This window comes from Calypte anna, chromosome 14 (genome assembly GCF_003957555.1).
Source record: "Calypte anna isolate BGI_N300 chromosome 14, bCalAnn1_v1.p, whole genome shotgun sequence".
Lineage (NCBI taxonomy): Eukaryota > Metazoa > Chordata > Aves > Apodiformes > Trochilidae > Calypte > Calypte anna.
Window position 1 is genome coordinate 5,275,889 of NC_044260.1, and position 13,902 is coordinate 5,289,790.

The window sequence follows — 13,902 nt, forward strand, 5'->3', positions numbered from 1 at the left end:
ACTGTTCACAAAGAATCCACAAAATCACGGAATAGGGACTCATGCAATGCAATATTGGGAAACGCCAGACCTCAGCTCTCTGCCCGCTCTCTCACTTTCTTTTTATATTCATTTTTTTCTTTTTCTTATTTTTTTTAAAAAAATGAAAATGAAACAAAACTTTTTTTTCACTCCACAGTCCGTTTGTTTGTAAAGTTTGTGTTCGAATTTGGTGCGTGTCTCACCAACGTGAGGACATTTTAATATCTCACTTTATATATTATATAGAGTATTTATAGATTTATTTTTTCCATAATTTGTTCTCTCTTTTTATTGATTTTTTTAATTATTATTTTTAATATATATTTTATTTTGTTTCAAAGACAGTCTGAATAAAAATAGCTGCTGCAGGTTTCTTTTGGTCCAGTTAGTGTGTTAAGTCACGAGTTGTGTGAGGACTCAGGACTTTTGCTGGGCGGAGACGCCCTTCCAGTAGTCTAAGATGTCGTGAAGATCCTCGTCTTTGGCAAACTGGACCTTTTTGCGTAGGGCATGGCCGGCTGCCATGTACTCCTCCTCGTCTTTGTGCCGCTTGCGGTTGAGTTTGAAGCGCTCCCAGATGCTGTGCGAGGGTTTGCAGGTGTACTCTGGGCTGGAGGTGTAGCTCAGGTTGTGATACTGAGGAGAGAGCTGGGAATAAGCCAGGTCTCTGGGGCGAGGACGGGTCAGAGGCTCCAGGATGGAGGGCTTCCGTCCCGCCATGCTGTCGTGCTGCTCCCCTTGGTGTGAGCCGGGGTAGGAGTGCCGGTGCTCGCTGTACTGACGGATCTTCTCCGCCTCTGCCCGCAGGATGGCCGCGGCCGGTGTCACAGTGAGGATGGTGTCAGTGGTGGGGGACGTCTTCTCAATGTATTTGGCTTCTGATTTGTGTCCTGATCCCTCGGAGCGGTAGGACCTGGGGCTCCGTATGGAGCCGCTGGAAGAGGTGCTGGAACGTTTAGGGGCCGTCTCCATGCTGTGGTGCCGCTGGAGAGGGTGGTTGTAGCTTTCCTTGTATACTGGGGAGAGGAATCCGTGCTTGCTGGGGATCTGCTCTGATAGGAGCACCAGCTGGGGCTCCACCGTGGAGACCGCCCCCGATTTCACTCCTTGGAAGGAGGTGGACTCAGATTTCAAGGCATCGATGCAGTTGTTGATGATCTGGTTCACCTTGTCCACTTCCTTGGCAATGGTGGAGATCTCGGCCACGGAACTCTGGGTATCTGGTGGCAGGGACAGCTCACAGTCTCGCCTCTCCGGTTGCTCACCTGTCCTCACCTCCATGTAGTTGCCCTTGGTGCCCTTGGGGGTCTCGCTGCTGTCAATCAGCTTGTACTGCTCAACCTCTCCAGCAGAAGGCAGGTAGGGGATGCGGGTCACTGTCTCCCCACCCAGCATCTGTCCCTGGGACAGCTGGGTGATGCTGGTGGTTTCCATTTCTGGTCCATATTTCAGCTCAATGATGGTCTTCTTCATGCTGCCAGCTGCCTTTTTGTGCTTCTCCTCCTGCTGGCGCCTCCTCCGGAGACAGTAGTACACAACGCCCAGGACAATCACCATGCCAAAGAGACAGCCCAGGATTGTCATGATATAATGAGTGGCAGTGGAAGGGGTGGGCACCGGCTCCTTGCGGTTCGGCTTGGTGGGTGTGATGGTGACACAGGTGTGGTTGTACTTGAAGTTTTGGTGGACAGAGACTACGCAGTAGGTGTAGTCCCTTTGTGCTACTAGGTTGCTCACGGTGATGTTCTCCTCCTTCTTCCTGAGCTTGGTGATCATGGAGGAGAAGCCGTTTTCAAACTGGGAGAGGAGGTACATCTTGCTGAAGGGGTAGGGGATCTGCACGGTGAGGACGGCCGAGTTGTGGTTGAGGTGCTTCACCTGGATGTTGGGGCGCACCTCCGTCTCACCGATGGGCGTGAAGAGGGAGAACTGCGGGGTCGTGCCATCACCAGAGGAGCAGTCCTCCTCGGAGCAGGGGCTTTCAGAAGGTGCTGTGGTCACCTGGTACCTGGGAGGGATAAAACGAGGGATCACAGTGTAGGAGCCACCGGTGCAAAGTGAAGAGAGCATGCTCAGAGCATTGCGGTAGCCAGTCCGGCCTTGGCCTAACAAGTAGTAGCCCGAGTAGTCGGGTGGGGAGTCGCACTGCATCCGGTCATACGTGCGTGTCATGTTGGTGAAAGCCTCCAGCCATTGCAGGAAGCCCAGGAGCTCGCAGGAGCAGTAGAAGGGGTTGCTGTAGAGTTCACAGACAGAGAGCTTGTTTAGGCCCCGAAAAGTGTTGCTGTCGAGTCTCTGGATCCTGTTCATGGACAGGTCAATGTTCACTATGTTGGGGCACTCCCAGAAGGCATTGGGGGTGACAGACTCAATGAGGTTGGCCTGGAGATAGAGGTACTCCAGCTTCCCCAGGCCTCGGAGGATGCCCTCGGTGAGGTTCCTCAGGCGGTTATAACCCAGCTGCAGCACCTGGAGGTTGAACTGTCCCGAAAAGGCACCATCCTCAATGTAGGAGATCTCGTTCTTTGTCAGGTTGAGGTATGTCAGGTTGCCGAAGCGGCTGAGCGAGGCGTACTGCACGCTCTTGATCTTGTTGTCGTTCAGCCGCAAGTCCACAATGGTGCTGTTGATTTGCTGGGGGATGGACTCATAAGGGGGTTGGTTTTGGCTGCAGATGGCCAACCAGACGAAGCCCTTGTCCCCTTCAATGAGCCAGCAGTCTGCCTGCACCCCGGTGGTGTGCAGGAGGGAGACGGCTGCCACGCACATGCAGAGGGCTGACGTGGCGGCCCACCGGCGACCTGCCATCTGGATGGGCGGCGTGGAGAAGGGGTTCCTGGTCTGCTGGAAGTGGGGAGTGGGATGGGGGCCAGGAAGACGTGGGCTAGTGCTTCTTCGGCAGCTTTGTGTGACTCTCCCTTCTCCTCATGGCTCGGAGACAGGGGGGAAGCATCTGTGGAGAAAGTGGAACTCGGTGCCCACAGGATGCGGCAGCCACCAGCCGGGGGCTGCTACCAAGGCCTGGGTGGCTGAGGCTGGTCCCACATCACCAGGTCTCTGGCATCTTGGGGAGGGAGTCATGAATTTAGGTGCCCGTGTGGAGGAGTCCCTCTGGCTTAGAGACAAGCCTTCCTCTCACTTTTTATAGAACATCTCCTTGTTTTCTTTTTGCTGCCCATCATGATGCTGGTCCCCATCTCCGTGTGCCTCTGTGGGTCTGGCTGTCCTTGCTTGCTCCCTTGGCTCACCTGCACAAAACAAAACACAAGCACAAACTAAACACAAAGGGTGGATACTGGGCATATAGCAGAGTTGGAGATGCATCCAACCACCCTCATAGATGTTAGGTACTTGCCTTTTAACTGGCTACCAACTTTCAAGGAGCCTTTGGTGCTTTCACCAGCAGTGTTTGGCAGCACAAAGGAAGGTGGTCACTGAGTGTGGAGGTCACCCTCCTTTGAGCATATTGTCCAGAATCATGTTATAGACAGGGGAAAAACCAACACACATCCAAGGCACCATTTGTGTGACCTATTTAGGAGTCTACCTTAGGAGGAGAGGAGTGATGCCCCAGAAGTGTCTGTTCCTCTCTGCTGAGAGCAGATGAAGTCTAGACAATTCGCTCTGATGTGGATTTGATGCTGCAGCATTTTGCTGAGGGGAATCCCAACTGTCTCGCATGCTGGTGTGTGCAGCAGTGGTGCCCACAGAGGGGGATGATGATTGAGGACACCGTGTCTGACTGCATTGCTGCATAGTGTTGAGGAGAAGGCCCAGCATCAAGCTCCTGTCCCTTTTTTGGGAACCTGAGCAGTAGTTTCAGGGCACTCTTTGACTACAAAACACACTAAGTCCATTGTCCACCATTCAATGTCCTTGGCTGTGGTTGGGGCTCACTGCCTGTATCCAAGATCTCTCTCTCCCTCCCAGGTGAAATGATGCAGAGGTGGGGAGGATGCTCAAACCGTTCAAGGGCAAAACAAAAGTATTTGCAGAAGACAGGACACGACCTTCTCTCCCCAGCCAGCAGCAGCTGTTTGAAGACCATGAAGAGTCTCCCCTTACCACCTCCCCAGCTGATGAAGGGGCATGGGCTGCAGTGCCAGGCTGAGAGACATCTGCTGCAACATCCCTGCAGGCACTGGGCAACTCAATTAACCTCTCTGAGCTCCAGGCTCCTTTCTGGTACCAGGAGATAATGATAGCACTCCGTGGAGCTGTGGGAGACTGAAGGAAAGTGCCCTGAGCTCCTCATGTTGTGATGAAAATCCCAGCAGATGCTTTGTACTACAAGTGGAAACTTTCCCTCCAGCTGCAGAATGGGCTCTAGATGTGCCCACTCTAGAAGGTGCACAGTGCTTGCCCTCAGTGTGAGCATCTCCCTGTCCTCCTCCATGGGCTTGTGCATTTTGGGGAAGCCCTATCAAACTGAGACATCACCAGCAGCCAGAACTGATGCATCCATATTCCCTTCATCCAGCATGTACTCTGTCTCCTCCAGACTGGTGTTTTGACCCAACCCTCCTCTCTGGACAAACTTGTGTTTGGGATTGCTCTGCAGAGCCAGGCCAGCCTTTTTCTTGCAGAGGAAGGTTTGTGGTCACTCCTCCCTGAGGAGTCTGGGGACTGCAGCCTGTGTCAGAAGCCACCAGCTAGTGGAGCTGGACCATGCAGTAGGCAAAGAGCAGGGACAGACCCTGCATGGACCTTGCCAGGCTGATCTCCTTTAGCCTTCTCACCACCTGTGTGCTTCCCTGATCTATTTGGAGGTAAAGAAGAGCAACAGTAAATGACTCAAACACTTCCAATAAGGCTCCTGCTGCGCTTTCTCTCTTCTTTCCTATACGCTGCCTATCAGATGAGTCCTTCCCAACAACAGAAAGAAGAAAAGGCATTTTATCAGCAGCCCGAGTTTAATTTCAGCTCATTAAAGCAAGCAATTTGCTGGTTTATTTGCTTTGCAAAGTGTGAATAAAATGACAGCATTAAGGCAATGTAAGAGAGGAAAGAGGGGGTAATCTCCCTTTTTATTAGATTGCTGGGACACGATTGGGGAGTGGAGAAGTGGGTCTTGTTGCTTTGCATGGAAGGCATAATTGTTCCTCTTGACTTCTGAAAAGCTCCATCCCAGCCTCGCTGATGGGGGATGCCCATGGGTGTGGGCCTGGGTGTCAGAATGGGAGAAGGGGCACTTCTCAACTTGTCTCCCTGTAAGAGCAGATAATAGACAGCCAGGAGGTTTCTTCTTCCCTTTTCTACCATTTGCCTCCATTCTAACCCCTCTTTTCTGTTAGTTTCTGCTTCTGAAATCCCAGGCTTGATTCTTGTGCGTTAGAAATAGAGCAGCTGGTTGGCTGAGGAGCCTTTGCTCCCCCTGACCTCTGCTATTAGGATGTAGCTCCACAGACTGGATAAAAATCAGTAAGAAAAGCTACTGTTTTAACTCTCCTGCCTGTCTGATTTGTCTTTGCCCAGCTGTCCTGGCTTTATTTCCCTGGTAAGCCAATTGCACATCACTTCTCCAAGTCCTCTGACCCTCCACAGAGCCACCTGGGAACAAACCATCTAGAACTCTGTTGTGAATAACAACAACGAAAGTGGAGATTTAGGATTATCCTTCACTGATGGAGAAAGGAGGAAAAGAGATGAATGAAGATGGCGTGGAATAGCAATAGTAGTGATCTGAAATGATGAGTTTAATGTAAACCAGAGCTACTCTGAACACTGGCACCACAAGGCCAGTGACAACAGGCCACATCCATGGGGAAGCCATGGTACTCACCCAGTACCTTGCAGGAAGTACCATTCCTGCACTGTTACTGGTGCAGTGCAAGCATCACTGTGTTGTCCTTCTGCTCTCACAAGGCAACATGGCTTGTCCAGCTGAGAAAGTGTCAGGCTTATGTGGCTACAGAGACCAGCAAAGGGGCAATGACAACTCCCTCACTTCTCCTACACATTGCCTTTGCTCTCCTTTGATCCCTGCTGGAGCCTGGAGCTATGCCTCACCCTGCTGCTCCTCACCATGACACATGATGCCCTCCCCTCCAACCTGTCCCTGCTTCTCCAGCCCTGCTGCCCAGCAAGAACCCCGCAGCAAAGAGGGACTGCTGGGGTTTTGTGATGTTCACAAGGCTGCAGCCAGCACCGGATGAAGCAGCAGCAACCTCATCCTGGCTGAAAACCCACAGCAAGGGAGAGGGAAAAGGAAAAGGCAGTTTTGGGGCTCCAGCACCCAGTGCAGACAGACTGGTAAGTTTTTCCCTCCATCTCCCAACTAATGGCATCTCAGTAAATCAAACCAGGGCAGCAGCTGCAAGGAAGCAAACAAAGCAGCCATGGGGACTGGGGAGGGAGAGCGAGCTGGGCAGTACACATAATAATAACCTGCTGTCCTGGCACTCAGTTCCTAATTTTTTTATTCTACTGAATGAGTTATTTCAAACTGTTGATTAGATTGACTGAGGGAAGGCAAGGAGCCAGACGAGCAAGTGCACGTGTGCACGTGTGTATCGGGGCACACAAACACCCCTGCTCCTCTCCTTGGCATTTCTGCAGCTCTACCTTTGTCTTCCCTAGCTGCTCCACCTCCAGCTGGCTGTGGTTCCTCTTTTCACAGCCACTCAGGACATTTTATTGCTAAATGGAGGAGCCCCACTACAAAGAGAGCTGTAGTGAAATGGGAGCGATGCGTTACAAACAATAAATGTTCAATCACCCAAAGAAGTGGGAGAGAGAAAAACTGGCTAACAGTTTTTTTAAACAAATTTTAAATTGAACCTTGGCTCGTTGCTATAATTAAAATAATCCAAGGAGGGAGCTCCAAGCTGGCAGAGGAAACATTTATTAGTGAGGAAGTCTCCCCTAAATGCCTTGATGTCCACCCTGTGAATGTCAGGTGGGGAAAGAGCCTTCCAGGCAGGTTTTTCTTCTCATTCGTATTCCTGGTGTTTGCTATGTGCCTCGTGTTGGGTGATGCTGGTCAGAATCACAACCATCCTGAATAATAAAGACTCCCAGGCCTATGAAATTCAAGTTCATTTTATATCCAGAGGTCGCTGGTACTAATATTGCCTTTATAGACAGTTCAGGCAGCATTTTGTGCATCCCAACCTTATTCCCAAACGCCTTGCAGTATCACATAATGGAGTTCTCCAGTCAATTCTGCTCTCTCTTCTCCTATTATTTATTATTTAAGAAAAATAAGGGAGGGAGAAGAATGTATTTTCTGCTGAGTTCTGAAGTGAGATGTAGAAAGAATGAAGCAGAGAGGTGAAGGGGGCTGAGCAAGGAGCACCCAGCATTGCATATAGGATGGCTTTTACTGATACCTTGGGAGGACACAGTCAAGATGACAAATAGCCAGGTGGGAGGGATGGAGAAGAGATCACTTTTCTGGGGTAGGCTGGGAGAAACAAAGAGCACACACGTGGTCACTGTAAAGGGGTATTATTAGTACCAGTGCATTGACACTTGTGGACACTGTGGTGCCAATGCTGCTCTGGTTGGGTTGTTCCTCTCAAGAGGGAAACAAGTCCATAGAGATATCAAAGAGATGGCTCTTTGTTGTCCACAGGCTCTCTCTGGCTGTTGGAGCATTTTGCAGGAGGCACGGAGCACTTTCTGGAGACCAGTGGCCAAATAAGCCTCCATCTGAGGAGCTTGAAATGCACCTGGGTGTCAAGGCCATGAAGAGAGTAATGATCCTGATCAGCCTCACCTGGGGTCTCCACCCACACACTGCCCACAGGCTCAGGAGCTCCATATAAACTCAACCCTGGACCCATCATATTTTTTTGAGCTCTGCTGCTGGTGGTGTCCTGCCTCTGCTTCTGCCTCCAGAAGAGACCTCAGGCCTGGGTGGTAAGTGGCTTATCTCCTGTCGTGTCTAGTGGTTCACATCATCCCCTCTCCTTTTGCTTCTGTCTGGACTCCTTGGATGGACTCTGCATGAGGTCCATCTCTTGTCTTGGCTGAGACTCTCAATGGACCCTGTTGCCAACACCTTGCCCACTGTGTTCCTGTTCTTAGGGGCACCACCCTGGGTGGGGAGGGGACCCCTTGTGCTGGGGTCACCCCTGACTCCTGCCTTGCCTTCCCTTCGGGCAGCCAGACCTTGCTGCTACTAGGCATGGATTTCCATAGGACACAGCTTACTCTATAGCTGACCAAATGGAGAATTATCCAGTAAGATGGCTTTCTGGTGGAAAATGCACTTTCTGCAAAGTTAAAACTTTGGCTGAAAAGCTATGATATTTCTTGGAAGGTGAGATACTTAGTTTCAGCCTAATTTAGCTATAAACTGTGGGTGCTGTTGTTCAAAGCTATTGTGCTTCCATCAGCCCAGGCTGAGGCTACTGCTGCAGTTTAAGGACAGCCAAAAACTGTTTGCACAAACATTTTAAAAGAACTTTTAGTTCTATGGCAAAATAAATTGTGTTAAAATGGCAGTGTTTTCAAGACAGGTTGGCTCTTAGGATTTGAGAAAATAAAAACATTCTGCTTTTCACTTGGCAGAGGTTTGAAGACATTTACACCCATCTCAAGCTGCTTAGCTTCCAGGGTCTATTGGGATGACAACCCTATCACACACTGCTATGGGCCACTGAGCAAAATTCTCCACTGAGCTGAAGTAGATGCATAAATGATCTTCCTGATGAACAAGCTCTTAAGCTTTGCTGGGTTACCTGTGCATTAAACCAGCCTTCTGAAATATCATCGTGGGCAGATGTGACATGTCCCCTCCAGCCTGTGACAGTGCAGTTGAGTCCTCACAGAGCCAAGGAGAGCAATTAGAGGGGCAGAGCTAGAGGAAATTGAAGAGGAAAAAGATTTTAGGGGATGTAGAGCACTGAGAGCTTTGCCCAGGTAGAACAGTAATAAGAAAAGTGTGTTTCCACTGGAGAAAGCCTCTCTAGCATTTCCTTGATGGAGTTCTTTCTTAGAAATTATCAGCCTGAATCACAGCTCCATTATGGGGTGGTTATGCTGATATTAGGCTGGGGGCAAGCAGAAGGGCTACTGTAGAAGCAGGACTCCTATTTTCACCCTTGTAAGTTCCACTGAACATCAAAGGATGTCTTTCCTGCTCTGGTACAGGGGAGGGAGAGAGCCCTGTGCTGGGAAGCCAAGCTGCTGGTGTTCCTCAGCACTAGCACTGAGTTGTGCCTTGTCTCTAATGTGTTGTCATCCTTGCTCAGATCTTTGCTGCTCTTTGGAAGAGGTTTTTTACAGCTTTAATTCATTAATTAAGTCTTGCATAACCCTTTGCATCCCAGACAGGAGAATCCACTTTTATGCACGATGAAAACGGGTGGTGGATCCATGAGATGGTTGGGTTTTGTTAGAAAATACTCTCAGAGGTGCAAGTGTTTTCTTTGCTCTGATATTTTTTTTTAAGGATTATATTTTTTGAAAGGGCTCTCTCCTCTCTGTCCCACTCTTCCCCTGTGAAGGAGTTTCCAGACATAAACTGTGGATCTCCATCCAGTCCCTTGCTCAGTTGCAGTTTCTAGGTGGGCAGTGCTGCTGCATGTTGGCAGGTGGACAAAAAAAAATACACAGCACGTGTAGGACTTCATGAGAATCATCTCCAGGTTAGCAAAAATTCACCTTTTGACTGGCAAGTGTCCTACACACAGGACTCACTATGGCTGGGTTGTAGGCAAACACCTCTGCTCATCTCTACTAACTTGTTCACCTTTGAAGATGGTCCTGGTTCTCTGGTTGGAGAAGACTTCCAGGTGTCTGTTGCAGCCTAAATTATTTTTTAGTTTTAATCATCTACCTCATGTCCTTTGGAGCTGAGTAACCCAGCCTAAGTCTGGACCATCTGGTCTCCACTTCTTGAAGGGGGGTTCTGCCCAATTCTAGCAATATCTGGAAAGCCCCAGTGCCCCACAAGCCTAATTTTAGCTCAGTGCTGCAGGCTGGCTTCCTATCATGGGCCAGGAGAAGGTTAATGATCATCTGGGCAACTCTCCAAAACCAATCTAATGTTTATTCAGGATAACAGCATTGCAGAGGAAACCAAGCATGACCACCTTCCATGCACAGCTTACAGCCCTTATAGCCCTGATGGAAGACCTCAGGTTTGGCAGCTCTTGGAGGAGGGACTCTCCTCTCCTTCCCTAGGTCAAGATGTGTCCTCTGCAACATTTCCAACCCTGTCTGTCATGACTTCTTAACCCAAACAGATGTTGGGTTTCTAGAGAAAATAACTTTAGCAGGGTGTGGGGCTGGTGTTTCAGCAGTGGAAATATGTGCTTGCCCTTCCTGCTATAATTTTATAGGACACTCCTCAGGAGTTAGGAAGAGATGAGCAGAGGTGTTTGCCTACAGCCCAGCCATGGAGAGTTCTGTGTGCAGGACACTTGCAGAATGAATAAGATGGTTGCAGATGTTTATTCACCTCAGCTGCTGATATACAGCTGAATTTCAGCCATCAGCTTGCTGCCTTTTCATCCCTCCAGGACAGCACCTGCAGTGATTCTGCCAATTTTTTGACCCCATGTTAATGGACAATGCAGTGGAGTCATCCCAGGGATATCCCACACCTCTAAAGAGGTGAGTACAGTGCCTGCTCAGGGCTTTCCTTGGGGGTCTCAGAACTCCATAAAGGGTTTGGTGTTGAGCCATGGAGTGCAAAGGCTTGTACTGAGGGATGGCTCCTCCACTTGTACATCCCTTGTACTGAGGGATGACTCCTGTACTTTTACATCTCTTGTACTGAGGGATGATTTTCCTTCAACAATGAGCACTCACAGGTGTAGATTGCCAGCAGCAGAGCTCTTGCTGCTTCCCTTGGGGCATGCTAAAAAACATACAGGTAGCAAAGTGTTTTCTGATGGAGCCCTGAGGTGCTAGTACTGCCTTTACCATCCACAGCCCCAAAATAGCTGATACTGTTGCTTTCCCAGGCATGCTTCAAGAGTCATTGTGAGAGCATCTGTTTTGTAGGATCCTTGGGGATGTACTTCCTCCTACCTGAAATGGTTGGGCAGCTTGATGGCTGTATTCATGTGGAGCTGATATTAATGGCTCATTTGACTGTGTTTACAGCATGGTAATGTGGCTCCTAGATTCCTGTGCAGATATCTTTATCATGTTTAATCTAAACAGAACCAAGATATGGCTCTACCATGGGCTTAGCTGTTTGGATTGACTCTTGAGGCCAGCTGCTTTCCCACTGTGCTTCTGGGAATAAGCAAAGCCCACCTTGCCCCCAGAGGATGCTCAGCTGCAGGTGTTGAGGGATCACTGGGTCCCTTTTGTGGTGTCAGCAAGCCTAAAAACCAACCAAATGGCCTTCTACCCAAAAATGTGTGGGTAGAAGCAGAGAAGCTTGGAAAAATGGGTCAGATACATGCCAGACTTCATCCAAGAGAAACTGGTTTTGTCTGAGACATGGTTAATGCCAAACTGCTGGGGGAAACACAGGCAAAGGAACTGTTGTGCATTAGCCTGGGCTCGTGGCACACAAAATCCCTACCTCAACATCACATTTGCAAGGTCTGTGGCTACCCTCAGGGCTGCTCATCCAGGAGAGTAGAAAGGAAAACTTTGAAGTTCAAGACAAGAGATGCAGGTAGCTGTGCCAGTATTTGGATTGCCTGTCCTTTTCATAAACATTTCATAGGGAGGTTACCCAAGCTGAAAAAGCAAGTGAACCCAGAACACCAACCCTCTCTGGAGGAATCGAGTTTATCGTTAATAATCTACTGCTAAAAGGGTAACATCTGTTTTGGACAAACTGTAATGAGATTTAAACCCCAGGTGGAGGAAGGACTTCACAGTAATAAATGACTTTCTGTATGTCTAAATAGTTTTAATTTTTTTTCTGGCAGAAATAGCTGCTTTTCACCTCAGGCTTCTTTTTGCCAGCTCTTTTTGTTTAATGATTGCTATTAATTTCCAGGGTGGCAGATGGATTCTAGCCTGGTGTAGTCTGAAATGAGGAAAAATAGCCCATGAAGGTGTGAGCTTGCCAGGAACGTGTTCACAGGTCACATGTGTGCTGATGGGACACTGTGTGTGCATATTTGCTTCCCAGGGTAACTAAGTGCTTTGTGAGAGCTGCTCCCCATCCCTGGGATATTTGAGTATCTCCTGCATAGGAAGGGGAATTAATTTTCTGGTCATTGCTAGGAGCTTTGCCTGTTTAAACCTTGATTCAGCAAAGCTGCTGGTTTCAGCAAGGCTTTGAGAGGAATTCATACCTGAACTTAAGTCCTTGGCTAAATCCAAGCTGAAGTGAGTTGGAGAGCAACATCTGATCCCCAGGACATGGGAAGGAGTTCCCTGCCCTGTCTGGACAAAGCCTGTGGCTGGATGTTGTCTCAAGCTCCTAATGCCCAAAGGGAGACTTTATCTTCCCTGCCACCACCTCCTTCTCAAAAAGAAGCCCATAGGACAGCCAATCCCAGTTAGTGCTAGAGTGTGCCAAGCCCTCCTTTCTCTTTCCTCTGCCATGGAGCATCTCTGGGCTTGACTCTGGGTGTGCAGGATAAGTAGGTGGCCAGGTCAGAAGGTGGGTCCAGAAACCCCAGACTAATGATGGAGAACCACATGGCAGCACCCTGTGGCCAGGTAGCTGCCCCAAGACAAGAGCCTGTTGGAGGACAGGGGATATTTATTGCCTGGGACTGGGTGAGCCCTGGGGATGAGGGGGAACAGGGTAGAGATAGAAAGTGCATCATCTCAGGTGATGCAGATAATCTCCTTTAATCTCCTGCTCAAAATAACCCAAAGTCAAGTAAAGGAGGGATTATGTGGCCTAAGCCATGGTTATCACCAGGGTGTAACAGACTTAGGCTGCATCTGAAGGACTGCTGAGGAGGAAGAGTTTTTGCAGCAAATATTGACCTGTGGGGAAATGCCTCCCAGGAGAGGGTGGCTGGGTGGGCTGGGGACCCTCCTGGGGTGGCCCATGGAGAGGAGAGCTGCAGTGTGAGGTGGCTGCTGGCAGAGCTGGGACCCTTCACAAGGAGCTGGTCTCAAGGCAGAGACTGTATTAGATGCCTATTTGTCACCTTGGCATTACCCATGGGTTTATTCTTAGTGCAGGATCCGAGGTGCTTTGTAGCCATTAATTATCCTAATGGGGAAGTGGTGACCATCAAACCCATTTTACAGATGAGAAACTGAGCTCCTGGGGAGGTAAAGGACACATCAGGTGCTGGGGCAGAGCTAGAGGTGGTCAGTCCATCCCCTCCCATCTCCCTCTGATATTAATGGACATTTTCTTACATCCTCTCAGATGTGTGTCCATGATAGCCACGGGGCACTGGCAGGCTGAAGGCATCTCCTCCACTTTGCCAAAAAGCCACACCAAGGCTAAGCTGCTCTGCTTGCTGCCAGAGAAAATGGAATTGCAGAACCCTATTCATCAGCTCCTGGCGATGCCTGTGAGATAGCAGCAGCACAGAGCGGGTGTGAAGTGGGATTGCAACAGGGAGGGAGCAGTGCTTGTTCATTTTAATGAGCTTGTCCCTGCCTAAAGGAGAGAGAAAGCAAGAGGCTAACTCAGTTTAATAAACTCTAGCACGCAGATTTAATCAGATGGATCATTGTTCCCCTGCACAGGGATGAATATATTAAAAAAAAAAAAAAAATTCAAACTTTTCCCCTTTGTTTTTCATTTGTATTGTGTGCTGTGGTGTGATAAAACATCCTGGGGCCAACTTGCAAGGCAATAAAAGAGATGGTGAAGGAGGGGAAGGCATTGATCTGTGTGAGTGAGCATAAGTCACATGGGGAGGGAGGTGCTGACAGGCAGGGCTTCTAGTGAGGGGCTGCAGCATCCTCAGCATCACACCAAAACCCTTGGGAAGATGTGGTTTGCCCAGCTACCAGCTCCTTCCCAGGCCTCCATCTGCAAGC

At 49.4% G+C, this 13,902-nt stretch overlaps 1 protein-coding gene across 1 annotated transcript; it reads right to left on the reverse strand.

The window, feature by feature from the left end:
* Window positions 1-356: 356 nt before the first annotated feature.
* ELFN1 (extracellular leucine rich repeat and fibronectin type III domain containing 1) lies at window positions 357-2,860 on the reverse strand. Its single transcript, XM_008498553.2, has one exon. It carries the CDS (start codon window positions 2,827-2,829, stop codon window positions 439-441), a length of 2,391 nt encoding a protein of 796 aa, XP_008496775.1. The 5' UTR covers window positions 2,830-2,860; the 3' UTR covers window positions 357-438.
* Window positions 2,861-13,902: the final 11,042 nt, after the last annotated feature.